Source organism: Vombatus ursinus, unplaced genomic scaffold (assembly GCF_900497805.2).
Source record: "Vombatus ursinus unplaced genomic scaffold, bare-nosed wombat genome assembly UNPS02000749.1, whole genome shotgun sequence".
Classification (NCBI taxonomy): domain Eukaryota; kingdom Metazoa; phylum Chordata; class Mammalia; order Diprotodontia; family Vombatidae; genus Vombatus; species Vombatus ursinus.
In genome coordinates, this window is record NW_020940527.1 from 27634361 (window position 1) to 27660532 (window position 26172).

General features: G+C 39.9%; 1 protein-coding gene across 1 annotated transcript in view; it reads right to left on the reverse strand.

Annotated features, from left to right (window-relative positions):
* Positions 1-969: 969 nt before the first annotated feature.
* The window catches only part of ENTPD1 (ectonucleoside triphosphate diphosphohydrolase 1), a 115715-nt gene continuing 90512 nt past the window's right edge, over positions 970-26172 (reverse strand). The window contains exons 5-10 of the mRNA XM_027859794.1: positions 24813-24972; positions 23684-23923; positions 19898-20158; positions 15050-15157; positions 12533-12670; positions 970-9573 (exon numbers count right to left, since the gene is read on the reverse strand). Of these exons, the coding sequence (XP_027715595.1) occupies positions 9367-9573; positions 12533-12670; positions 15050-15157; positions 19898-20158; positions 23684-23923; positions 24813-24972 (1114 nt within the window). The 3' untranslated portion in view covers positions 970-9366. The remainder of the gene's footprint in view (positions 9574-12532; positions 12671-15049; positions 15158-19897; positions 20159-23683; positions 23924-24812; positions 24973-26172) is intronic.

The window sequence follows — 26172 nt, forward strand, 5'->3', positions numbered from 1 at the left end:
TAGGGTTGAAGATTTGTAGGATGTGAACAGCAGGAGAATAAAGGGACAAGGTGTTCCCTTTGTACTGGTCAACTTTGGAGTCAGGACAGACATCATTCCCTTTTTATCTTTCATCTTCAATCTCCCTTTCTACTACCTCCACCCTATTTTCTAAAAACATGCCCCTAGGTCTCCACAATCCTTTAAAAAAAACCTTTTACTTGATCCCTTTGTTTCAAACTATTAGCAATCTCCCCTCCTTTTCACTATCAAACTCATAAAATAAGTTATCTATTTCGTTGTCTACATTTCCTTTCCTACTAATTTTTCAATGCTTAATAACCAGGTTTTTAACCATAGACTCGTTTCTGTCTAAACTAATCCCTCCAGTTACCAACCATCTCATAACCTTTTAATCCAATAGGGTTTTTTCCCCTCAATTTTCATCTTTCTTGACTTCTCTGCAGCATCTGACACTATTGACCACTCTCTCCTCCTGGGAATTTTCTCCTCCCTTGGCTTCTATGATACTGCTCTTTCCTGATTCTCCTAACCTCTTACTACGTTTCTTCAGGCTCCTTGGCTGGTTCAGTAACCATCTCCTGTCCCTTATTCACAGGCATCTCAAGGCTCATGCTGTATTCTCTATTGGTGCCCTCTTCAACTCCTCTGTGGTTGTCGTCTCTACATAGATTACATGGCTCCCAAATCCTTATCTCCAGCCCAAATATTTCTCCTGATATCCTGAACTGCATTACCAACTCCCTTTTGGACATCTTTGGATTTCCCAGACTTCCTGTCTTATGTTTGACACACCTCAAACTCAGTTTATCATCTTTCTCCCAGAACCCACCCATCCCTGAAATTTCCCTACTCCTTTCAAGAGCATTACCATCCACCAAATTTCCCAAACTAGTGACCTCAGAGCAGGAATATGTTGACAAATATTTAACAGATGTCTGGAAGAAAAAAATTACACATGACACAGTATGGGAAAAAAGAATTGTATTTGTTCTTCTTGAGTACAGAAGGCAGAACTCAAAGCAGTAAATGGAAGTGGCAAAGATGCAACTTTCAGTTCTTTCTCCTGCCCCTCTCCCTTGCAGTAGAAAAGGCTCTATCAGGAGGTTCCTCATCACTGAGGTTCTTCAAGCAGAGGATGATGGATGGTCTCACTTGTTAGAGGGGATTCCTGTTCAGGGATAGATTGAATTACATGATCCCTTCCAACTTTGAGATTCGGCAGTTTTGGTGATTCTATTCAATTGGTGGCCTTCTGAAGCCACAGTTTGTGGCTCCAGTTTCCATTTAGATCCTTGGCCTAGGAATTATTAAGAGCCAAAGATGAGAGTGAACCAAACAGAAACAAAATGGGATGTGGTTAACTAGTGGCATAGTTGAATTTTAGAGCATTATTTCTATATTAGAATTTCTGTTTATCGTTGGCTCCAAGCATAGTATACTGGAAAGATCAATGAACTAGGTGTTTGGGGACCTGAATTTTTGTCATTTCTGCCACTTACCCACTTTACCCTTCTAAGCTCCAGGTAATAGAGGGGAAGCTAAGAGGCTCAGCTCTCTATCATACCACCTGGCTGACTCTGTTTCCTGAGGGGCTTGGACTCCATGGTTTCTAAGGTCTCTTCCAGTTCTGATGTCCTGTAGTTCTGGAAGCAGTAATATTTTGATCTGGTGAGGCATTGCTTTTATGCCAAAATCCAACTGTTTAGTTCTCTGCCCCAGCTGCCCTTTCTTTTAGAGGAATGTAGATTCAGAACTGCTGTTTTCCCACTGACCAGATAATAAAGACATAACTAAGATGTTCATGGCACTGTGTTAGCCAGGTTGCCAAGATGTCATTCATTCCCATGTAGAGAGTCTGGAATATGGTGGATCTGAAACCTGGATGTGGCCGCCAGAAAAACAAAGCATGGAAAGAAATGGGGGAAATGAGCCAGAAATAAGGAAGGTAAACAGAGAGAAAGATAGGGTGGTATCCATTGTTGAGTTAGTAGATTGGTGTGAAAAAACCCTGGAATTGGTGTCACAGAAACCAAGTTTGGCATCTTGTTCCCATCTAAGTCTATGACTCAGCAAGTATCTTTAGACCTCACTGCCTTCATCCAAAAAATGGCAGAGTTGTTACTACATGACTACACGATTGCTAAGGTCCCTTTTGGCTTGAAATTTATAACCCTAAAACCTATGAACCTATGATCTTGGTCCTACCACTATGTGAGTTTGCCAAAGTCACTTAACTTCTCTCAATTTGTTTCCTTATCTATAAGATGGATATAATCATGCCAAACTAACCTAGGATCAATATCTTAATTTTGAATGAAAAAAAAAAAAAAGAGAATACTACCCTTCAGTGAATCATGGTGGCCAAGCACTTTGGGTAGGTGGAGAGATAATGATCACATCTAGAGAAGAGTTAGGTTTGACTATTACCCTTAATTCATTTTCCTAAAAAAGACCTTAATTTTTGTTTCATCCGCTTTCCTAAAGGGAAGAAAAACCTGGAAAAAAGTTTTAGCCTAGAGAAAATATTATTTCTTAGTATATTAGATCTTGCTAAAAATGAAGGTTTTTAAAAATATACTCCCTTTGCTAATTCTCTTTATTTCTTCTATCAAATGCATGTGCTTGTTGGTATGCTTAATGCCTGCATCACCATGCCTAAAACGTTCTCCCTCCTCATTTCCACCTGCTGGCTTCCTTCAAGTTTCAGCTTAAATCCCATCTTCTACAGGAAGCCTTTCCCAACCCTTCTTAATTCTAGTACTTTCTCTCTTATTTCCTATTTATTCTGGATATAACTGGTTTGTTGAAATTTGTTTGCTTGTTGTCTTCCGTGTTAGATTGTGCCTTGAGAGCAGGAATGACCATTTGATTTTTTTTTTATTCCTCCAGCTTAGCATAGTGCCTGGCATATAGTAGGTGCTTAATAAATGTTCATTGACTGACTGATCATTAATTCTAGGATCAATTTTGTACCTGTTACTCAGGAGTAGTTGGTCCAAAATATGGAGTTTTCTGTGTTTTGCTTTAACACAACAAATGCAGCAAAACACAAAGATGATGAGAACAATTCTAGATGTTATAACAGTACACCAAGTGACATGACAGGATTGTCATTGCCTTGAATTGAGGACAGAAAGCAAAGTAATGGGTAGAGACAAAACCCAGTGCTCCAAGACACAACTGAGGTGCCCCCAGGTCATTAGAGTGTGCGTGTCCCATCATCAGGAAGCTAGTGTCATAGTCTTGACTTCTTGTCTTGAAGTCTACTAGTAACTTTTCTTTATGAAAACACAATTAGCAAAACCTTTCTCATTACAAATTTGTTCCCTGTGAGGAAACATGTGTAACCTGATTTCACATATGATGTTTTCCTGGGTGGCTCTAACCTTGTCAGAGGAGAAAGATTTATATGTTGTTTGCAGATTTTATAGTGGTACAGAAAAGTCAGTTACCATTTATGTCATTGTTAACAGTGTTAGTAGCATTAATAGTATTATTAGAAGCCATATTATTAAATGGAAGAGCAATTTACCTGGATGGAGGGAGTATGGGATGCAGGGAAGTTTATATTCTTTTGAAAAAACAGTCTAGAACTACATGGCAAAGGCAGAGCACAAAGGGGCTAAATATCCTGAAGAGCAGGCAAAGCCTACTTTGGCAGAAGAAAAATTGAACAATTAGTGTTCATATAGGGGGTGTTAAAGAGATAATTACTTCCTGAATAGCAGCTGGAAACAAGTTAGAACAGAAGGCTTCAAAAGGTGCTGGTGAAGTCTAGAGGTAGGGGAAAAAAACCCAAAAAACTCAAGACAGTTAAGTAGAAGCAAGAAAAGCTAATTTGTATTTAGGGATTTATATTTTTATAAATTTTTAAAACTGGAATATTATGCATTCCAGTGTTCAAAAGGAAAATAGAAAAAAGTTCTTACTTCTTAATATGAAATTGTATTTTTGTAGGAAAAGCACTGAAGGTGGCCTATATTTCCCTATATAACTCACCTAAAAAAAAGCCTCATGAGTTAGGAGACATTGATTATAGGCCCAACTGTGTACCAATTAGATGAGTGATATGGGTCAACGGTCTAAATTTTCTCACCTATAAAAGAATGGAGTTGGACTAGATCATTTCTAAGTTTCCTTTCATCTCCAAAATTCAATCTAATCTGTGAAATTTAAGCCTAAATTACCTAACTAGGCATCACTGTTCATGTGCTGTACTTAGGAGTTCATTCATTCAACTCAGGCCTAATTTACTTACCATTTTTAGTGATGTACAATGTCATGATTACATTTTATATTAAAATAACTTAAAATATCTTGTTCTCCACGTTGAAGAGACTAGCGTTTCTCCCAATTATTTTCAAATAGAAGTCATTGTATAGTTTACACAATCATGCCTGTATTTTGATGTGCTCCAATGGTCCCTATCCTCTTCCTTAAGCATTTCCATCAATCGATGGATAATTGGATGTTGTATGTTCATACTTGCTGTCTCCTAAGCAAAGACTAGGAACACTTTTCAGATGTCAGCTGCTGAAGAGACTATCTATTCATTGTCAAGCACCTTATGAGCTATAATGGATGATGCAAAAAGGAATCCAGTAAACTGCTCTTGAGAGCCTTGAATACCACTGAGAGTTTACATTTGGCGCAACAGGGAATCACTATAGCTTCATAGATAAGGATAGTAAAAAAGGGAAATGATGTTTGAAAAGATTGACCTAGTGACCTTTGGAGGGGACAGAGAGGGGGGCTATGACACTTCTAAAATGTTTTTTCTGTCCCATAAAGTTTCAGTGCATTTTTGGAACAAGTGAATAACCAAGGGTTCCCCTGGTGAGAGGCTGCATTTTTAGACAATTTTCTTACATACAATTCTCTTAGCATGACTCTTTTTTCCAGTAAGATTTCCTAAATAGTTAAGCCTCTGCGTAGTTCCCAGTACACTCTGTCCCTGCTTATCTGTACAGATTCTTCCCTTCCCTTCCTTCCTCTCCACTCCCCCTTTCTCTTTCCTTTTCCTCATTTCAAGTCATAGGAGGGAAGAGGAGTACCATAGCTTCTCAGAGGGCTTCATTCAAGGATGTAAAGAGATGTTGTCAAAGCACTTTTCATATGATGCTTTGTTGCAGGGTATCTCTTTATAATACAAAAGCCTGGAGTCAACTTGTTTACTTCTGTCAGTAATGCCATTATTGTACCATTAAACACTACCAGACCATGCACATGCATGCATGCATGTGCATAAACACATGTGCACACACATGCATGCACACACATACAGAGTCTGAAAGTTTATACAAATGTTCACATCCAATCTAGCTACCATCAGGTTCATTTAAGAAAAGGACTTTTGCAAAACTTCTAAATATGGTACTCCTCTGCCAGCACCTCTGTAAATTACGTGTTGATCAGAGACCACTCAGGGAAGCCTATAGTGAATTAGCCCTTTTCATCCTTGTTTCAGAGGAAATCTATGAGGTCAAAGCAATGATGTCATCTGATTTAGAGGCTCATGTTGATTTTACAAAGTGGGCTTTGGGACCTGTAGTCCGTGTACTTAGATCCAGCCTATTATAGATATGCAAAAATGAAATGTCTTTTGGCCACCATTTCTCCCACTATTAAACACATTTATGCCTATGACAAAACCAACTTTGTTAAATTTTATTGTGTCTTCGTCTGAAATGTTGTTTTTTGGATTATACAGGGCACCACATGCATAAACGAGAAAGAAAATGGGTAGATAAGTCTTTAAGAAATTCTGTCAGTTTAAAATATGAGGCCACATGAGCTAAAGGGGGTGTCCTCACTGAGCATGTAAAGAGACTCTTCAGGGAAGAAAATAGCCCCAAGCAAGAAAAGTAAATCTTTAATTAGAAAGAATATACTTCTAAATTAGGTCTATTAATAGGACATTAACTGGCATAAACAATTTCACAGCTAACAATGAGTTACTGTCATATTGCAATGCTAATGACAGTTGAGGTTCAAAGGTTGACTAGGCTGATTTCTAATGTAGCATTTTTTGGAACTCATTAAATATAGCAAACAACTGTGTCTTTAAGCTAGCTGAGAATGGCATTTAATAGACTATAATTTCATTATTTTATGTATTTTGCTCTAAGAAGACAGTGCATTTTCCTTCCCCTGTCTCTCTTTGTCTAGAGAAATTCTTTGAGTCTGAGGACTGTTTTTCATTATTTGTCTTCCCCCCAGTGTCTAGCACAGTGCTTTGAACATAGCAGGTGCTTAATATATAGTACTGATTTGAATAATTGTTCATCAGTTTAATTTAATTTTTACTTATAATTTAAGTAATTGATTATTAAAAAACTAACATCTGTTTTCTTTGTCTTACCTCAGAACTAAGATTACTATATATGTGTGTGTATATATGTATATAAGCATATGTATATATTCCTGAGGTTGCCAGACTGTTCAGGTATTGTTACCAAATAACTGATACTTATCCTCACTTAAAGGGCAGCAAAACCTGAATATTGAACAAAAATTCTTAGCTGAAATATTAAAATCCTAGTTAAAAACTACTTCAAACCTCAAATGCAATAAATGTCCAATGGAAACTACATTATAATACTTGTGGTTGCAAAAATAAACTTTGGCTTTAAGTATCTTCCACCACTAGGGGAAGCGGGGGAAAAATAGACGTTTTCTCTCTGCCCAAGTGTATTACTCTACCTCTGTCTTTTCTTGCCCTGAATGTCTCTTAACCTTCTTTGCCATTCCTAGGCTAGCTTTCTCATAACCCACAATATGGAAATGATATTTACTTTTTATTATTTATTATAAATTCCTGTGTATATTCTATTCTTAATATTAAAAGCATATCAGTTGAATTCTTTTCTATTTCTCTGAAAAAAAAAAACACCCTACACTAATTATATGGTTTTATGGTGATATATAGATCACTACGATTTTTCTTTTGTGATCCATAATGGAAAAAAAAAAGTCACTCACACGTACAGCCCACTGTTTCCTCCCATCTTCACTCTCTACCGTTTTAAGGAATGGGATTGCCAAATTACAGAGCATTCTCTCGACTTGAGGCTCTGGAAAGAATTGCAACTAGCTGTAATGAGTGATGATAGAAGTCTGATATCAAAAGATTTATCTGCCCTGACCTACCCCTGTATGTTAACCTGATTCTAGTGTGGTACTTGGACCGAGCAGAACCTTGGCCTAATTCCTTCCATCGTTTTTCTGAGATGTAGAGACTAGTAGCTAGTCCCCTGAATTTCATGGTGACCGAAAAGTGTGATAACGCTCACTGTTGTCAGAAATTGACTTTGGAATGCATTGAGTTGGTCAAGGGATTTAGAAGTGAGATGCTAAGAAGTGTTTACTTAGCCTCTCTTTTTTTTTCTCGCTGTCATTATCAAATACTGTTTAAAGGTGGCAGCTACATGATATTCCCCCATAAAATGAGTGAGATAGAGCAGAAGAGCACTAGACTTGGAGTCAGAAGACCTGGGTTTGAATCCCAATTTTGCCACAGGCTAGCTGCGTGACCTGGATGCATTTAAACTCTCTGAGCTTTAGTTTTTCATCTGTAAAATGGGACAAATAATACCTGCACAAAGTTGTTCTGGAGCTCAAGTAAGATAATGCAGTACTTCATGATAACAAAGTATGACATAAACATAAGGAACTGTTGTCTCATAGGCTTGGAGTGAATGTTTATATGTTTTTCATACTTGAACTCAGTGATCCAGAGGACTCAGTTTTTGTTCAGAAGATTTAGGGAAGAAGGCAAACAGGAATAAGGGGGATTCTCATCACTGATTAATTGCTTTGTCGTAAGAGAAGATTAAAACGTCCAGATTTGGCATCTGACTCTTGCTTGAGGTCAAGGAGGTTCAGCTGGGGATAACAATAGAAGAGAACATGGTTCCCTCCTCACAGGTTTATACTCTTTGGACATACTGAAAAGCAGATCTGTTGTTCTTGGGGAAAAGGGACACCAACTCAATGAAGAGCCCACTGAAGGATAAGTCAGAGATCTTGGAACAAGGTCAAAGTCATGCACCATTATTCTTGCCTATGAGGCAATGCTTATAACAGTTCATGGAGGTAGGTGGCACAGGGATTCTTCATCCTCCTCCCTTCCCCCACCCCACCCAGAATTAACAACAACACATGCATCTCCTACAAAAGGAAATAAGTCCGAAGGCAAGGGCTGCATCACTGTTTCTTGAAGTATATTAATTAACCTTACTGCAGATTGTCGTGACAACCTAATGACCTGTTGCTCCATAGCAGCAGTTCTCAAAGTATGGTCTGGGGACCCCAAGGAGTCTAGGAGTCTGTGAGGTCAGAACTATATTTATAATAATACTGACATTTTGATTTCTAATGTGGTTTTAAACATCAGCAGATTTAACCCACAGAAACAAAAAGTCTTTGGGGAGTGGGGCATGGTTCTTAATAATTTTTAAGAGTGTAAAGGAGTCCTGAGACGGAAAAGTCTGAGAATCTCTGCTATACAGCTGATACATAGATTTTTCCACTTTCGTCCAAAGCTAGGATGACTCTCCCCATGCTAAGGCCTGCTACAGCATTAAGATGTGCTACTCCCAACCCTGAGTTGAAAAGATATCTTTAATCTTGACATACATACACACAAACCTGCCATGATATGTGCCCTAGGACTGGTATGTCTGTATGTTTAGCAGCTCTAAGAATAAACTCTGCACTGGCAGAGATGGGGCTGCCCCCAGGAGCTCAAATCTCAGCGATGACACAGTATGGTACTGAGGTAAGCATTGTCAAACTACCACAGAAGATGACCATGTGATACTCTTTGGCCCTAGCCAATATTGGCCTAGTCTAAGGACTTTTCCTACAGAGCCCATTTGACTCTGCTCCATACAGAGGCACCATCTGCTCTTCACAAATGGGAGGCAGGAGAATCCCAAGGAACTCAAGCAATTCCTGAGATAAGGTATTGTCCAGCCATTCCAGCCTCCCCATGTAGCCCCATTGGCCTTCACTGGCAACTGTGGCTGATTTGTAGCTTCATCATCTCTTCTCTTCCAAATGAATGCAAAGTTCTGAAAAAATGGCAAATCCTTGTGACCCACAAAAGCACAAAACACACAGGAGAAAGAAGGTGAAAAAAGAAAGAATGACAAGGAGATGCTGAATTTCTGCCATGAAGCATGGGACCCGGATAGCAAGAAACCCTCCTGAGAAAAATTGTGCAGCAGAAGTCAAGGGAAGATGTGTGCTGGTAAAGACTGACCCCGAGGAAGGAGTGCAGCATGAAGCTGCAGGAGGGAGAGAAGTCCTCCTTGTAAGTGTTTCTGTCGTACTCTACCCTGCAGAGCTTAAAATGACTTGCTATACAGCTCCTTTCTGAAGGCATGAAGGCTTTTGAAAGAGAAGCCAGCCGATGAAGAACACAGCTGCCAGGACCAGTGAGAAGAGGACCATGAGGAAGATGTAGGTCGAATGGGAGAGAGGCGGATACAAAGGCTGCTCTGCTGGGATCATGTTGGTCAAGTTCAGCATGTAACCCAAAGTCCATCCGGCATCACTTCCACTAATCTGTAGACAGAAAGAGGGGGAGGGGTTAGGCAGGATGGAAATTTTGTTATTCAAGGTTTGATTAAAAACAAAACCAATAAAACACCACCCACCTTCTGTACTGATCATTCAACAACCTTATCCACATTCATACTTAGCCATAGGCCATTCATTCATCCATTCAATAAGCATTAATTTTTAAATAACTACTGTATGTATGGGCCCCGAGGAAGAGACTATTTAGGAAACATGGTCCCAGTAATATTTTCTAAGTTTATGAATTTTATATTTGAACTGATTTAAAGCAAGTGAATTAGTAACAAGGGATCAGAAAGTAAGAATTAGGACTTAATGACCCCAGTGAATCTGAGTAGCAATTCAGAATACTGACTTTCTCATTAGTCTCTCAGGAGAATGGAGATCAAACCCTAAACTTGCATTCTTGGTTTGGGGTGCATGACCTCTGTATTCTTCAAGCTGCATTCCAGACTTTCTCTGCCAGGTCCCCTCCATTCCCTATCTCCCCAACCCCTCCTTTTCCAGTTTCCTTTTATGTGTTGGCTCCTCCATTAAAATGTAAGCGCCTTCAGGGCAGTGGCTGTCTTTCTTTCTACTTGTATTTGTATTCCTAACACTTAGCACAATGCCTGGCACTCGGTAAGCACTTAATAAATGCTTGTCCAGTATCAAGGTCCCTCAAGGACCTTGATAGTCCTGGACATATTTACCTGTGACCACCTAGTGTCTAATGTAAGTTAGATCAAGACTTGCTAACCCTTGGACAACCAGTTTATAGTCTGTTGAGAAGGTACACTCAGCCTCATTCTAGAGTTGTTGGATGAGTGGGGATGGGGTGGTGTACTGTATCTAAGGATAGAGTTTATAATATTAACATGATCAGAGTCAGAACAAAAGCCAAAGGGGAGAAGGATATGTGTCTCTGTGAAAGCACAAAAAAACTCTTTCCCAGATGTTTGGAGATTTTAGATACATGCAATGTACAGAAGTAACAGGGCTACCAAACCCTCTGTGAGTCAAACATCAAACCTTCAATATTCCTGTGATGAAGTAACTATTCATTTTTAACTCTTAAGTAGCTATTTATGTAAAGAGTTTTTGTTTCTCCTTCCCCTCCCACCAACAAAACAAAACAAAACAACATACAAACAACAACCCAATCTTAAGCAACAACAACTGAGAATTTGAATGAAAGACTTTCTTTCCAGCATTTGTTATTTGGCTTTAATTTTTATCTTGGATAATGTATTTGCCTTTTAAAAGCTGTACTTTTCCATGAATGACTGCATTGGCTAATTTGGAAAGCAATATTGCTAAAAGGTGCTGTGACAATTCATTCAACAAAATATTTCTTGAGTTCCTCCCACTGTGTGTGGGATCGAAGATATAAAGACAAAAGCGGAATATTTCCTGTCCTCAATGAGCTTATATTCCATTAGGGAGCAACATGGACACAGAAAAATAAAAACAACATAGATTAAAAGGACACCAGCAACTTAGGAGGATCATAAGCTTCCTATTGGAAGGGGCATTTGAGCTGAGTTTGGAGGGAGGCTGGAGAAGACTTTTGAGAGTCCCTTAAACAGCAAGGAGATCAAATCAGTCAAAACTTAAAGAAATTAATTCTGGCCATTTAGTGGAAAGCCAAATTGAAGCCAAAGCTTAAATACTTTGGCCACACAATAAGAAGATAGGACTTCCTAAAAAAGATCCTGATGTTAGGAAAGATTGAAGGCAAAAGGAAAAAGAGATGGCAGAGAATGAGATGGATAGATCGTTTCATAGAAACAATGAACATGAGCTTGGACAGACTTTGGGAGATAATGGAGGATAGAAGGGCCTGGAATGCTATGTGGTTCGTGGGGTCAAAAGAATTAGACATGGCTTATCAAATGAACAGCAAAAAGAAATTCTAATAGATGGAGGGGATGAGGAAGTACATTCCAGGCATGGGGGATAAGGCACCTAGGATGTTCTAGGAACAATAAGGTGGCAAATCTGGCTGGAATGTCCATGAAGAGTTAGCTATAAAAAACCTGAAAGGTAGGTTGGAACCAGATTGTGAAGGCCTTTAAAAGGATTGGGAATCAGGAGACTTAGTTTCAAGTCCTAATGCTGCCAAGCTATGACTGAATCTCAGTTTTCTAATCTGTAAAATGAAAATAATCATACATGCCTTACCTATTTATTAGGTTTGCTGTAAGCCCCCAATGTGATTCTGAAAGTGCTTTTACAGAACCATGAAGCATTTGACAAAGGGAAGGTGGCAGCTAGATGGTACCATAGTGTACAGAACACTAGACCTGGAGTTGGGAAGACCTGAGTTCAAATCCAGCCTTAGACACTTATTGTTTGTTTGACCCTGGGCAAATAAATCATTTAACCTTCTTCTGCCTCACTTTCCTCAACTATAAAATGAGGATGATAATGTCACCCACTTCCCAGGATTGTTGTGAAGATCAAATGAAATAGTATCTGTAAAGTACTTCTGGATACCAGGCACAAAGTACATAAGACCTTAATAAATGTTTATGACTTTCCTTATCTCATCAGATTGTAACTTCCTTGAGGGTTGCTACTGTCCTTTGCTTCTTTTTGTATCCCTAGTGCTTCACATCCTCAGTACAGTGCCCGGCACATAGTAAGTGCTTAATAAATGTTCACTCACTGGTTGAGTGATCCTGCTCAGGTCACAATACAGACAGTTTGTGGGAGGGAAAACCTAGGAAGAGTTTTTTATACACACACACACACACACACACACACACATTACTTATTTGCTTAGATTAAAAATAAAACAAAACACAGTCAAATAGACAAAAAAAAGGTTAATTAAATAGAATGGGCCAAACCATAATGAGGGTGATGCACAAGAAAAGACATCCACTTTCATGCCCCTGAGACTCTGACTGTAGCATACCTTCCCCCAATCTCTCTCTCCCCATATATACACAGTGGTTACCTTGCCCATAAACTGGATATTTTTCCAGTTATCCTCAGTGAATCCATATCCTAGCTGTAGGAGGGCAAGAATGTAGGTCCCAGAGAAGCAATATTCACTGAGGTACTTCACTTTGATATTAGGAAATCGTGCTTTCACCTTTGAAAGGAAAAAAAAAGATTTTTAACTTTATTTGACTACAATATACACCTGTCAAGAGACCTAGTTTCCAATTATAGAGCTGATCAAGAGTGATTGCAGTCTCCAAATGAAACAGGTTCAAAGTCCCTAAGCCCAACTTTGAGAAGGGCAGAAGGCTGAGCTATTGAGGGTGATCTAGACTAGATCAAGGGTTTGTAACCATTTTTGTACCATGGACCCCTTTGGCAGTTTGGTAAGTCTATGGACCCCTCCTCAGAATAATGTTTTTAAATGAGTAAAATAAATACAAGGATTGCAAAGGAAATCAAATATATCGAAATAATTTTTTTTCCTATCCAAGGTCATAAACAATCCTGAAATCTACCCACAGACTCTTTGAGGTCTGTGGCCCCCAAGTTAAGAACCCCTGAACTAGGTCTAATTGTTTCTTTCAGCTCTAAATCTATGGTCTTATTCTCAATGAGAAGTGGAAGTGAGACTATGATTTTTCCATTGGTTCAAAAGTACATACCTTGGGCCTTCTCTATTGAGGATATCTCTTTGTGGAGTCTAGAATTATTGCCTCACCCTACCGCATACTAGATTGTGCAGGACAAAGGAGAACATGGACCAATGGAATCAACTGAAAATGCAAACTTTTTTTTTTTTAGGCAATTGGGGTTAAGTGACTTGCCCAGGGTCACAGAGCTAGTAAGTGTCAAGTGTTGGTCTGAGGCCGGATTTGAACTCGGGTCCTCCTGACTTCTGGGCCAGTGCTCTATCCAGTGGGCCACCTAGCTGCCCCACAAATGCACTTTTTAACCTCTTCTTTCACCAGATTTTTTTTTTTTGCTAAAGGTATTAAAAAGTAGCAAAATTAGATTTGTTGTACCTGTCTTTGATCTCCTTTACCTACTATTATTAGTAAGTAAGGAATTTATTAGGCATAGAAATGGCCAAAAGAAAAGGAGTCATCATAGGGGCAACTAGGTGGCACAGTGGATAGAGTACCAGCCCGGGAGTCAGGAGGACCTGAGTTCAAATCTGACCTCAGAACAGACACTTGACACTTACTAGCTGTGTGGCTGTGGGCAAGTCACTTAACCCTAATTGCCCCCCCCCAAAAAAGGAGCCATCAAGAGTAAGAGAAGCCAAAGGTATAGACAATTCATACGTGTTTAGAGTTGAGAGTTGGTTGTATTGGGCATTTGTGACCTTGTTACTATTCACCTCTCCAGAAAGACAAGGACCTGGAATTCCCAGCAATGAGAGAATCCTGACCCAGTTCAATGTGATATCAAAGCAGGTGAAACTCAAATTCCACTCTGCCACATTTTGGCAGCTCTAGTAGAAAGTCTAGTGAGAGAAAGGTTGGAAAGCGAGATGTTTTTACTTTCCACAGACTTTACTCATCTATGCTTTCCTCCATTTTCCCAGATAATCTAGTATTGTCTTTAGGGCAGGGGCTCCCAAACTGGAGTATATGTATCTCATGGGGTACAAGAAGCTTATTAAGTGGGTGCAAGGGATAATTGATAAATATATTATCCTACTGAAATTAATGATTTTATCTATTATATGCACATGCATGGTAAACTCTAGAATTTATTTCCACTCATTTTGCAGAGGGGTTACAGGAACATTTACTCAAACTTGAAGGGTATGGGAACCAAAACAGGTTGGGAACCCCAGCTATAGAGCGAGGCATTAAGTCCAAATTCCATAGATATCCTCAATGGAAAAGGTGAAAGCCACCAACTCTTGCATCCATGGAAGGACAAAAGCCCTATGCCCAGGTCCCAGCAGGTTAGCAATCAAAACGTAGTCTACTTATGGTATACTACAGACTCTCCCTTAATACTCACACCAGCGGCTTTGGCCATTGTAGATGGGGTGTTTTCTATAATCTGTCAGGGCTAGGCCCCAGGTCTCTTTTTCTTAACATGAACTATGAGATTAGGCTATGAGTGATACAAGTCTCCAGACCAGCTAGTTCTTGAAGCATTAGGGGACAGTGGGTGAGGGGAAGGTATGCTGACTCCAGTTCTAGCTTTCTTACATTTTTTAAATAAAGTTTGATTATATTTAAAAATGTAAAAATCAGCAGCTGCCTGGCTGTAGTTTGCTGACCTCTGGACTAGAAGATGTCAAAGATCTCTTCTAGCTCTAATATTCTGTGACTATGAAATGGTCGTCTGATTGCCTAGATCGTCTATAAAATCATTATTGCTAGCTATGAGACCCTGGGCAAGTCACTTAACCTGCCTCAGTTTCCTCTCTATAAAATGAGAATAATGATACCTGTACAATTTCATGGGTTTGTTGTGAAGATCGAATGACATAATATATGTAAAGCACTTTGCAAATCTTACCTCAATGCAGAAATATGTCACTTACCTCATCCCAGGGCTGGGAGCAGAAAGTTTGCATTTTGGTCATCACACTTTCCAGAGAAGAGTCTGTCAAGTTCAGGAAGTCCATCACAAAATAAAAAGCAGAAAAAGCCTGAGAGAGAGAGAGAGAGAGAGAGAGAGAGAGAGAGAGAGAGAGAGAGGATTAACATAGTTTAACACGCCCATCAAAGAAAAATTCTCACGCCTCAGAGGCTCAGACACAATGAATGCCCAATCCAAAATTTGAGAAGGTCACAGGGCATCAAGTCTTATTTCCTGTCTTCCTCAAAAGAGCACTGTCCTCCTACGGTAAAAAAATGAAGGCGTAGTGAATAGAATTATAAAACCTCCTATTGGCAAGAAATCTCAAAGACTTTATTCAGTAAACGAAAAGCTACAGGCCTCCAAAGTGATCCAGACCCCCAGAATCTAAGAGGCAAAATATGATGAAATGACCCTTTCTTTGTAAGCCATATGTGGTAATTACTACAAGTATATTGTACATATGGCATTTTAAAATTGTCAGGGAAAAGAATAAAAAATAAATAAAGTTATCAGGGGTCTTGAGTAGGATGAGAAGTGAGTCAGGAATCAAGACCTGGGGAACAGTTGTGTTGAATGAACATTTGATTCAATTTACTTCAACAAATATTGATCTCCTACTACATGGAAGGCCCTGTGTTTGTGCCTTGGCATGTAAAGGCTAGCAGAAAAAGAGTCCCCCATTCTCAAACAGGTTGCATTGGTTGGAGGATGTTACACAAGTAAATATAAAGTAATTTTAAGAGAGAGAAAGTGAAAATAATTGAGGGCCAGGTTGGGCAGAATAAGAAAAGGTCTCCTGCATAAGGTGGTTCCTGAACTGTGCTTTGAAGGAAACCAGTGGTGCCTACTGTGTGCAGAGCTGTATGTTAGGTCCTGGGTCACAGATACAAAGCTTAGCTAAGACAGAATTCCTTGCTAGTAGTGAAATTAGAAAGGACTTTCCATCCAGGAATAGAAGCATATAGAGCTGGCAAGAGGGGCTGGGATAAGAGTATGATAATTTTTAATTAGACCTTAATAGCTGTCTGGTCCAGTCATAGCAGGCATTGAGTAAAAAAAAAATTCAACAGATGGGTCTGGGTCTTAAGTATAGCTACAAGTGCTTTCCTATCTATAGTGGAGGTATACTGCACAGAGAGAGCTGAAGCTAGAGTCAGGAAGACCTGAGTTCAATTACAGCCTCAGACACTTACTAGCTGGGGGACCCTGGGCCAGTCGCTTAACTTCTATCTACCTCCATTTCCTTTTCATAAAATGGGGATAATAGTAGCAGTTAGCTTCTTCCATAGTTGTTGTGAGGTTAAAATGAGATAATATTTATAAAGTGATTTATAAGCATTAAAGCACTAGCTATTACTATTAGTAGTTTCTTTACACATAGTAAGAAAAAGAATAAGACACCCAGCTAAGGAAAGACTTGCCTTCTTTAACTGAAAACTATGAATTAAGGTTATCTCCAATTAGACCACTGAACACTGGAGAGTTTGAAATGTTTTGACAGAAGCTATACAGGCAATTCTGGGAGCTCTGGGGGTACAGAATTTCCCTGGGATAAAAGAGACTTGGGGAAATTTCAGAACAAAATAGAAATAATTAAACCAATGTTCACATTGAAAGATTACAAAGGAATATTTTTGATACATGCATAATTCCATTTACTATTTCAAAGGAGAAATAATACTAAAGCCAAAATTTTCATCAAACCCCTATTCATATTGCTTAAAGTACAATTTAGGAAACAGTGTCCTAGTAGTAAATGAACATGCCTCTCCAAAGGCATTCATAACTCCAATATGATTCTTAATAATTAATTGTAAACTTAGAAGTTATAACCTGCTATGAAATGATGAATATGTTGAAATAATGTATAATCACAAGTACAAACAGAAGACTGGAGGTCTTCATGGAGTCTAGAGGAGAAAAAAAAGAGTTGGAAAATAAGTAATACAACATTATTATCCTCATTTTACAGATTCTATAGCTTTTACCCAGTAAGATTATCTGACTTGCCCTGGGTCACTAATCAGTGTCAGAGGCAGATTGGAAGTCAAGTGTCTGCTCACTCTATGTCCAACACTTTCCACTAATCAATAACACCTTTCCATCTAAGCTGTTATATTTGTGATTCCTTATCGACCAAGAAATATTCTTGGTTAAACCTACAGAGATTTCCCTGCCAATAAGAAAATAAACTTGACTATTGACATGACAACCCGTCCACTGGTCTCTCTGTGACTTAACAAACTGGTTTCCTGGTACTAATTAGGTCTGTGTGAGTTTAGATAATAGAAATCAGTCTTCACCGGGTCTGATCATCCTTGGATAAATTGGTTGCCAGGTTTCCATAGCTCAGACAACAAACACAGAATTTGGGGGTCATCCCAACCTGCCTAAAAGGAATTGTTTGGTGGTACTAGAAACATTCCAGTTCAAAACAAGTCAATGAAATCTGAAATTCTTGAACTACCTAGCCAGAATAATATGGTAGATGCATTTATCCATCTATATAAATCTCTCTCACTTGTCCATTTTGGAGTTACCCCTCACTCCCTCTTTGCTTTCTTTTTCTCCTCCTCTCCCACCCTAGTTCTCTAGAAATAGCTTCTAGTTTCTTACTGTGCAATTTTGAAACCATGCCCAAATCCAGAATCCTAGAAACTGATGAGATACCCAATTTCTTTTTTCCCTAGTCTAGGAGCCTGCATACCTTTGGGTCTATTCTTTAGAAATCTGCCTTGTTTTGTTTTACATAGTCTAAATAAACAATGGTGATTTCCTCAATCTCCTTAGGGAACATTGTTCATCATTCTAATAAATCTCATTAAGAAGTCTTTGAACTTGATTTTTGATTTATCCTTCCTCACAATGTTCTAGTCAATTCTGCTTTCCTAGTTGTGCTGTTAACATAGTATTCACAGATGTCATTAAAAATAATTTTAAAATTATCTCATTATCTCATCCCTGCAGATGCTCAATCACTTATTCCCTCCTTTCTTGAGATGTTTCTAATTTGCCTACAAAATAGGATTCAGTCCAGCAGCCCAAGAGAACTATTTAATCAAAATGACAGAAACAGTGACAGCCTTTGAGACTCTATTTACATCTGGAGAATGAGGTCATAAGTCCCAAACACAACTGTGGCAAAAAAAATAATAATAATAATGATCTGGGAATATAAAATCATATGTGGATTAAGAAACTTCAGGCTGATGGGGCCTAGAATAATTTGAATGTAGTTGGATTTTGGAGATGCTAATAATTATGCTAATGCTGGTGCTGAAATGCAAGAAAAAGATACTGGGATGGGAGGAGAACAAGGTGATAAAATGGAACCTAGATGTATGATACTGGGATGGTGGGTAGGGAGGGGAGAGTTGTGAAGAAATTGGAGCTAATTTGAGAAAGTTTTGGGAAGGGGAAGGAGGAAAATGCTTTTAGAGCTAGAGTGGTTTAATGAGCTTTATGCTCAGAGAAGATAGTCTGATTCAGGAAAATAAGGAGAATCATTAGGAATTACTTAGATGGTGTTTGGATGACTAAGAGATGAGAAATTTCACCCTGGGCCTGAGCATAAACTTGGGGTCTTGCTTTTATGGTGACCTTAGAAGCTGAGACAAATGGCTCTGACATTGAACCTGAGGGGAGAAATCAAGCACAAGAAACGGGAAACATGTCTGGAATCCTGACCCATGAAAACCTGTGTCAAGCTAAGGAGAGTAATGTGAGACTTATTTTGTATTTTTTTTTTTGGTATACAAACTGTACCCCAAGATTCTATCACAGTATGGTAAAATAGTGCATTCTAACCAATCGATTGGAGGATTTTTTGCTTGAAAAGGCCACTACAGAAACATAGGAAAAGACTATGAAATCTTGAAAGGGAAACCCTAAAGGTGGGGATAACCAAGTGATAGCAAAACCAGTGAGGGAATCTACAGTTTCTGGGCTAAACTTTTTATTGTAATATTCCATTTGAAGGCTGACTAGAAGTGCTTTCTTTCTCCTCCTCCTTTAGGGTCATTTAACAGAGCCAGAACACCCCTAGCAGCAAAAACGATTGCCTACCATCAGGTCCTAATCCTAAGAAAAAACAGGTGGCATGAGAGAATGATATCAATCCTCCCTTCTCAGTCTTTCTTTTATCAATGCCATAAATTTTCATTTCCTCTCCCAAGACGAGTAACTTCTTCCTTTCCTGTCCCCCCCTTTCAGCTCCCTTTTATGTATCATCTTTCTCCACTAGAATGCAAGGTCCCAGAAAGCAAGGACTGTCTTTTTGCTTGTATTAACATCTTTGCCATTTAGCATAGTACCTACCATATAGCAAGCACTTAAAAAATGCTGGTTTTCCTGGCTGTCCCATTCTTGGTAATCAGTTTCCTGGATAAGTAGGAAGGGGGTATGAACTCAAAGGGTGATACTTTCTTGCTCCCTTGAAGCTGTCCCATCAAAACTACTGCAGCAGATTGGTCTGGCTTCCTATCACTGCCACCAACAATGGTCAGCAAATGTGAGGTCACAAAGCTTGAATGCCAATCAGCTGCTTATCCTCAACAAGGGAAAGATTTTAGTCTAAAAGGCTATGAATCCATGAAATGTAGAGCTCCTATATTCTCCACAGTTAAGAAAAACAGCCTTAATTCAGACCATGACCAAATGTCTCCTGCCCAATGTTGAAATGAAATAAAGTCTTCTTGGGAGTTTCAAAGTCAGTGATTACACCTCAAGAGAAGCATTCAGTCATGGCATTCATTTCCACTTTCTTAAAAACTGAGATCTGATATGCCAAATCATTTCCTCTACTTACCCCAAAATCTCCACGTAAGAATGGCAGGAAAACTCCATTGAAAGAACACCTTGAGTAAGGACAATAGGTGGTGTTGAAGATATTCTGAATGCTCTGCAGGCATGCCGAGTAGTTTCCAGTACCCTGTATTTGAAGTCTGCGAAATGGAAATGATTTCTCATCCTTTGTGATGCAGGGTGTGTTGAAGAACTCACTTATGTTCATATCCTTTTCATAGCCAGGGTGGAAGCATGGATCCCTTAGGAGTCCATTCTCTGCATCCTACATGAGAAAATACGGAAATCCATGACCTGCAAGGCCATGGGAAGGGAAGGAGCCGCAACATGATCTCACAACATACATTTTAGGTTTGTTTTTGTAAGATCAGGACTTAGGGCTGTTACTAATGTCCTCCTTGCTTCTTACACCCTGTCTAAGCAGAATTGGCATAGTATATTCATTCATTGATATAATACATTCATTTATCCATTCAAACATATTGAGTATTTAGTAGGTGCTTAATATGCACATAGTAGTGCTTCTGAGATTCAAAGATAAGTAAGACAGACTTTAAAGGACCTTATAATCTAGTAGGGGAGTTACACACACAAATAACCAAACTGCAAAAATGGAACATAAGTATGTAAGAATGCTCAACTGTTACAGCCTTGTTTTTTTTTTAATTTTTGTTTTCTGTGGCAACAACAAAATAGAAGGATGAAAGCACAGCATAGTAGACAGAAAGCTAGTTAAAATGTCAGGAAGACCTATTCAAGGACTACAAGTTATTTGTTTGGACCCAGGCAATTCTTAGGCTCTTAGAGCCCTAGGCAGGAGGACTGTAGAGTCAATTAAATTGCAGCTCTGCTCTGCTAGAGGGAGTTTCCTCACTGGGAGTTCTCCACAACAGTGAAATCACAAATCTAGCACAGCACCAGAAACTGGAAACAAGGTGGGTGTCTATCAATTGGGAATGGCTGAACAAATTATAGTGTATGATTGTAATATAATATTATTGCACTGTAATAAATGATGACTATGAAGAATTCTTAGTAGATAGAGCACTGGATCTGGAATCAGGAAGACCTGAATTCAAATCTGCTTCAGCTCTTACTAGCAGTGTGACCTTGGGCAAGTCACTTAACTTCTGTTTGCCTTAATCCACTAGAGAAGGAAATGGCAAACCACTCTAATATCTTTGCCAGGAAAAGCCCATGGACAGTATTGGCATGCTATGGTCTATGGGGTCATGAAAAGAGTACGACATGACTGAATGACTGAACAATAACAATGAAGAACTCAGAGAAACTTGGGAAGGATTTGAACTGATGTAGAGCAAAGTAAACAGAACCAAGGCAAAATAATATGCACATCAAGGACCACAATAATGTAAAGGAAAACAATCCCAAAGACATAGTAACTCAGATCAATGCATTAACCAATGTTTACTTCAGAGGGCTGCACATTTGCCTCCTCTTGGGAGAGAGGTGGTCGACTACAGGTGTGGAATGAGGCATATGCTATTAGTCTTCATCAATATGGCAGTTTGTTTTTGCTTAACTGTTCTCCTTTGTCATAAGAGAAAGTTCCATTTGGGTTGTAAGGAACCTTAAAAGTCATCTAGACCAACAAGGATGGTACTCAAAAATTATAATAAGGCTTTGTTTTTTTAAAGCAATAATAAAACATTTTTTGAAAATTAGAGCATAATGGATAGAGCTCTGGCCTTGGAGTGATGAGGACATGAGTTCAAATCCAGTCTCAGACACATGACACTTACTAGCTGTGTGACCCTGGGCAAGTCACTTAACCACGATTACCTCACCAAAAAAAAAAAAGAAAGAAAGAAAGAAAGAAAGAAAATTAGAGCATAAGAGAGGTGTCAAAAAAAATGAGACACAGTAGGACTGTCAAAGATAAAGAGATAATTTCTCTGGGAAGTTGTATAACATGTCAGTAGTGTGATCTGGAGTTTGTCACAAATGTTAAAAAAATACCATTCTTGGGCTATCTAGACAACCAGATTGAAAGTGTTCCTAGTAATACTTTGGGCTCACTACAAGCTTGACTTAAATGACTTTAAGGGCAAAGGCTTATGGCAGAGTTTCAGCTAAAATTTCTAAGCTTTTGCCCCATGGTACAAGGGAAAGAGCTTGACTTTTGGAGTCTGAATACCTGAGTTCAAAACCCAGCTGTTTTCCTTACCACCTTTTGTTATTGTTCAGTTGTTTCATTTGGGTCCAACTCTCGGTGACCCCATTTGGAGTTATCTTGGCAAAGATACTGTAATGGTTTGCAATTTCCTTCTCCAGCTCATTTCACAGATAAAGAAACTGAGGCAAATGGGAGAAGTGACTTCTCCAGGGTCACGCAGCTCCTATGTGTCTGAGAACAGATTTGAACTCAGTAAAATGAGTCTTCCTGACTCTTGGGCCATTGTTCTATCCCCTATGACGCCACCTAGCTGCCATTTCACTATCTGGGACCTCTGTGCCTCCATTCCTTGATCTGTAGGACTTTATGGCTTTTAAGGTCCCTTCCAACCCTAAAATGATAATCCTATGATTCTAAAGCTTGGGGGATCCTGAGTTCATTTGGTGGAAGTACCCACAGTTATAAAGGTAAAAGTGAAAAACCAGGGTCAGGGCCTGGAAGAGAGGGGCTGAGGAGAGCGAGGCTTTTCTTTGTAGTGAAAAGAAAAGATGATTGGGAGCTAGCCCAGCAGGTCTTGCTTGTGGTGTCTTTATATACAGAAAGTATTTGGATATGGAATTTTGAAGGTCAACTGGTCTACTCAAACTGTGGCTTTTGCTAAAATGTTTCTCATTACCAGGCTTTTTATAACAATCTTCTTTTTGTTGTATTTATGAAATGAAGATAAAAACTCCTAACAAAGAATGACAAAAACTCATAACAACTCTGCCTGCTTCTTAATGGCCATGTGACCCATAGCAGGAAAAAGCCACAATTACCCTCCTCAGGGCATATCACCTCCTGCCAAGCTATTTTCATTGGTAGTCTTATAGCAGTAAGAAGTGGTCTCCTGGGAAATGGTTTGAAAACTAGTTTCCTGGATTAGAGTTTGAAAATTATGGCTGGAGATATTTTATGAGAGAGGTAGGACACTGGCTTTGAAATGGACAGGCCTTTGTTTGAATCCTGGCTTGGCTATTTACTTTCTTTGTGCAAATCGCTTCGCATTGTTATGGTTGTTCAGTCAAGTTCTACTCTTTGTGACCCCTGGACCTTATTGTCTATGGGGATTTCTTGGCAAAGATACTGGAGTGGTTTTCCATTTCCTTCTCCAGTTCATTTTACAGATGAGGAAACTGAGGCAAACAGGGTCAGGTGACTTGCCCAGGGTCACACAGATAGTAAGTGTCTGAGGCCAGATTTGAACTGAGGTCTTCCTGACTCTAGGCCCATGCTCTATCCACTGAGCTGTCAAGCTGCCTCCTTCTTCACCTTGCTGGGCCTTAATTTCCTCATCTGTAAAATGAGGGGGAATAGAGTGAATAGTCCCCATGGTCCCTTTCTAGCTCTAAATCTTTGATATACTGAAGAAATGTGTTGGATGTGGGAGGTGTAAGAGGAGGGGATGCTGTGAATAAACAACTGTCAAAATTAGGGTCCACCAAATTTTGTCAGATAACTTGCCAAAAATTGTGTCTTTGGGGAGGCGAGGGGTGGGGGGGAGTATTTCTGAGCCCAACCTCAGTCATGATAGTGTGTGAGGCAGAGAAAACAGGATGTGAGGTCATGCTTGCCGATGTGGGGGAGGCAGGATCTGGAATCAGTTAGACTTGCCTGAATGTTGCTGACCAGTTTTAGCCGGAGAGCTTGATCCTTCCCATAACACAGGAAGCTGTGTGTATACACATCGTAGCTCTTGCCGTAGAGACGGAAGTGCAGGGAGTTGCCTTGGGACTCAATCTGGTCATTAAGGGGCACAAAAGTTATTTGTGTAGAGGCTCCTCCAAGGTCCAAGGCCCCAGAGGTTTCCTGGGGACCTTCTCTTCTGGGCAGAAATCTGAGCCAGCTGACAGTCTAAAAGAGATGAAGCTTATTATGCTACTATAGGTAAGAGTGGATGTCTCCGCACCTACCATATGCCCTGTGACACACCCCTTCCTAGATTCAGGGACAGGAAGAAAAGGAGCAGGGGTCCAGGGGCAAGGCTAGGCATAGCCTTGGAAGAGGGATGGAGTCCATGCCAAAATCAATGGTCTAAAAAGAGGGGTTCCCAGTAAACATTAGGGACACAAGCCCAGAGATTTTCCATTCTACAGTGCTCTCCCATTAGGTCAGTGCTTCAGAGATCTTTGGTTTCATCAGTGGGGGTTCTCCTTCCACTGAAACAGATTGCAACTCCTCTGTGCCTCAGTAGAGGGTCTTGGAGAGATGTTACAGCCCCAAAACTCTATCCTTCCTTGGCTTGCCTGCTGATAACCCTCCTTGAACTTAGCTAGGCTGGTCCTCAGATGACAGTCCTTTGCAAGGGAGGCTGGTCCTCAGCCAAAATCCTTTGCCAGGTCCCTACATGAAGCCTTGGTAATTTGCTAGCATCTTCTACCAGCCTCACCTTCGAGCATCCTGCTACACCAGAGTGTGGTATCAAAAGAGGACTTCAGTAAAGGCTAATACGTGACACTAATCACTCAAAAAGCAATTTCCTCATAAGGGGCAGATATCTTTAGTTCTTTGAGAAAGATTTCACTCTGAAATCTCAGACTCATATTTACATATCAATCAACGAGCATTTATTTGGCATTTACTGTGTGCGGGGCATTAAGCTGGGGCCAAAGGTGCCAGTATAATCACACACTCTTAGCACTGGAACCAGAAGTGCTGGTGACACCGCCAATGTACTTCCCTGGACACAACTGTGCTGGCATCCAGGCAGCCACTCCCACACATCCTAGAGGATCGATATTACCTGGTTGAATTTGCCTAACAAGTAGTTAATGGTAATCCAGCCATAGGCACCTTCTTCCTGGCCAGTGATGATCCTGGCCCCTTGGAAATCAAAAGGGTAAGAAGTGAGGCTCTGTTTCACAGCTTCCAGGACTTTGTCCGCCAGGATGCTACTCTCCATCCTGGACCCCCAACACAAAGAAGAGTTCTGTTAGCTACTAATCCTGGGATCCCAACCTCCCTCACCCACCCTACACCACGGCAAATTACCACCGGTAAATGAGATCCCTAGACCTGAGACTAGATAAAGATAACTAACTTGGGACTCCTATTCTCAGGCCACCTCAGTCTGCCTTGGTGGCAGGTCAAGTGACATCTCTTTCAAAAGGCCGTTCCTTTTGCCCCACTTGTCAGTTAGTCATTCAACAAGCATCTATCAAGCACTCAGTACTAAATAACATACATTGACCCCCAAGATAGTGATGTCATTTTGGTTCTCTTTGCCAACCAATCACTACTAAGTGCTTTATTAGTGCCCATCCCCCTTCACTTTGTATTTGTTTTGTGTTGACTTGTCTATTAATACATATCCCCCCAGTTGTCCTGATCTATATCTTGCCACTGGACGCAGATGGCACCAGAAGAGAGAGTGAGGCTGGTGGCTCTGCATAGCCCTGCCTCACTTGAATGCAATTCACTTGCAAGTCACGACATCACCTTCTGGATGTCATTGGTCCCCTTCAAGAACAAAGGACAAACAACAGCAACAGTCTTGTAGAATATAAGCTCCTTGAGAGCAGGGCTTGTCTCACTGTTTAAATAGAATTCCCAACATCTAGCATAGAGCTTGGTATATAACAGGTGCTTAATAAATGTTTTTTCTTTGGGGCAGCTAGGTGGTGCAGAGCATAGAGCTCTGGCCTTGGAGTCAGGAGGACCTGAGTTCAACTCCAGCCTCAGACACTTGACATTTACTAGTGGCGTGACCGTGTGACCCTGGGCAAGTTACTTATCCCCAATTACCTCATCAAAAAAGCAAAAAAAAAAAAAGTTTTTTTTTTCAAATTAAGGTGACTACCAGGATAGTGAAGAACCTTGAGTTCATGACACATGAGGAATAGTCAAAAAGAACTGGAGGTGCCTAGTTTGGAGAGAAGATTTAGGAAGTTCATGATGTCTGATTTCCAGAATCTGAAAGGCCGTCCTATGGAAGAGGGATCATATTTGTACTTTATCCTTGAAGGCAGACTTCAGAGCAATGGGTGGAAATTTCAGGGAATCAAATTTCAGCTTGCTAAGAAGAAAAATGTTTAACAATGAGAGCTGTCCAAAAGAAGAAAAAGGGAATCTGGCTCAGGAGCCTCTCATCAAAGACCGGATGA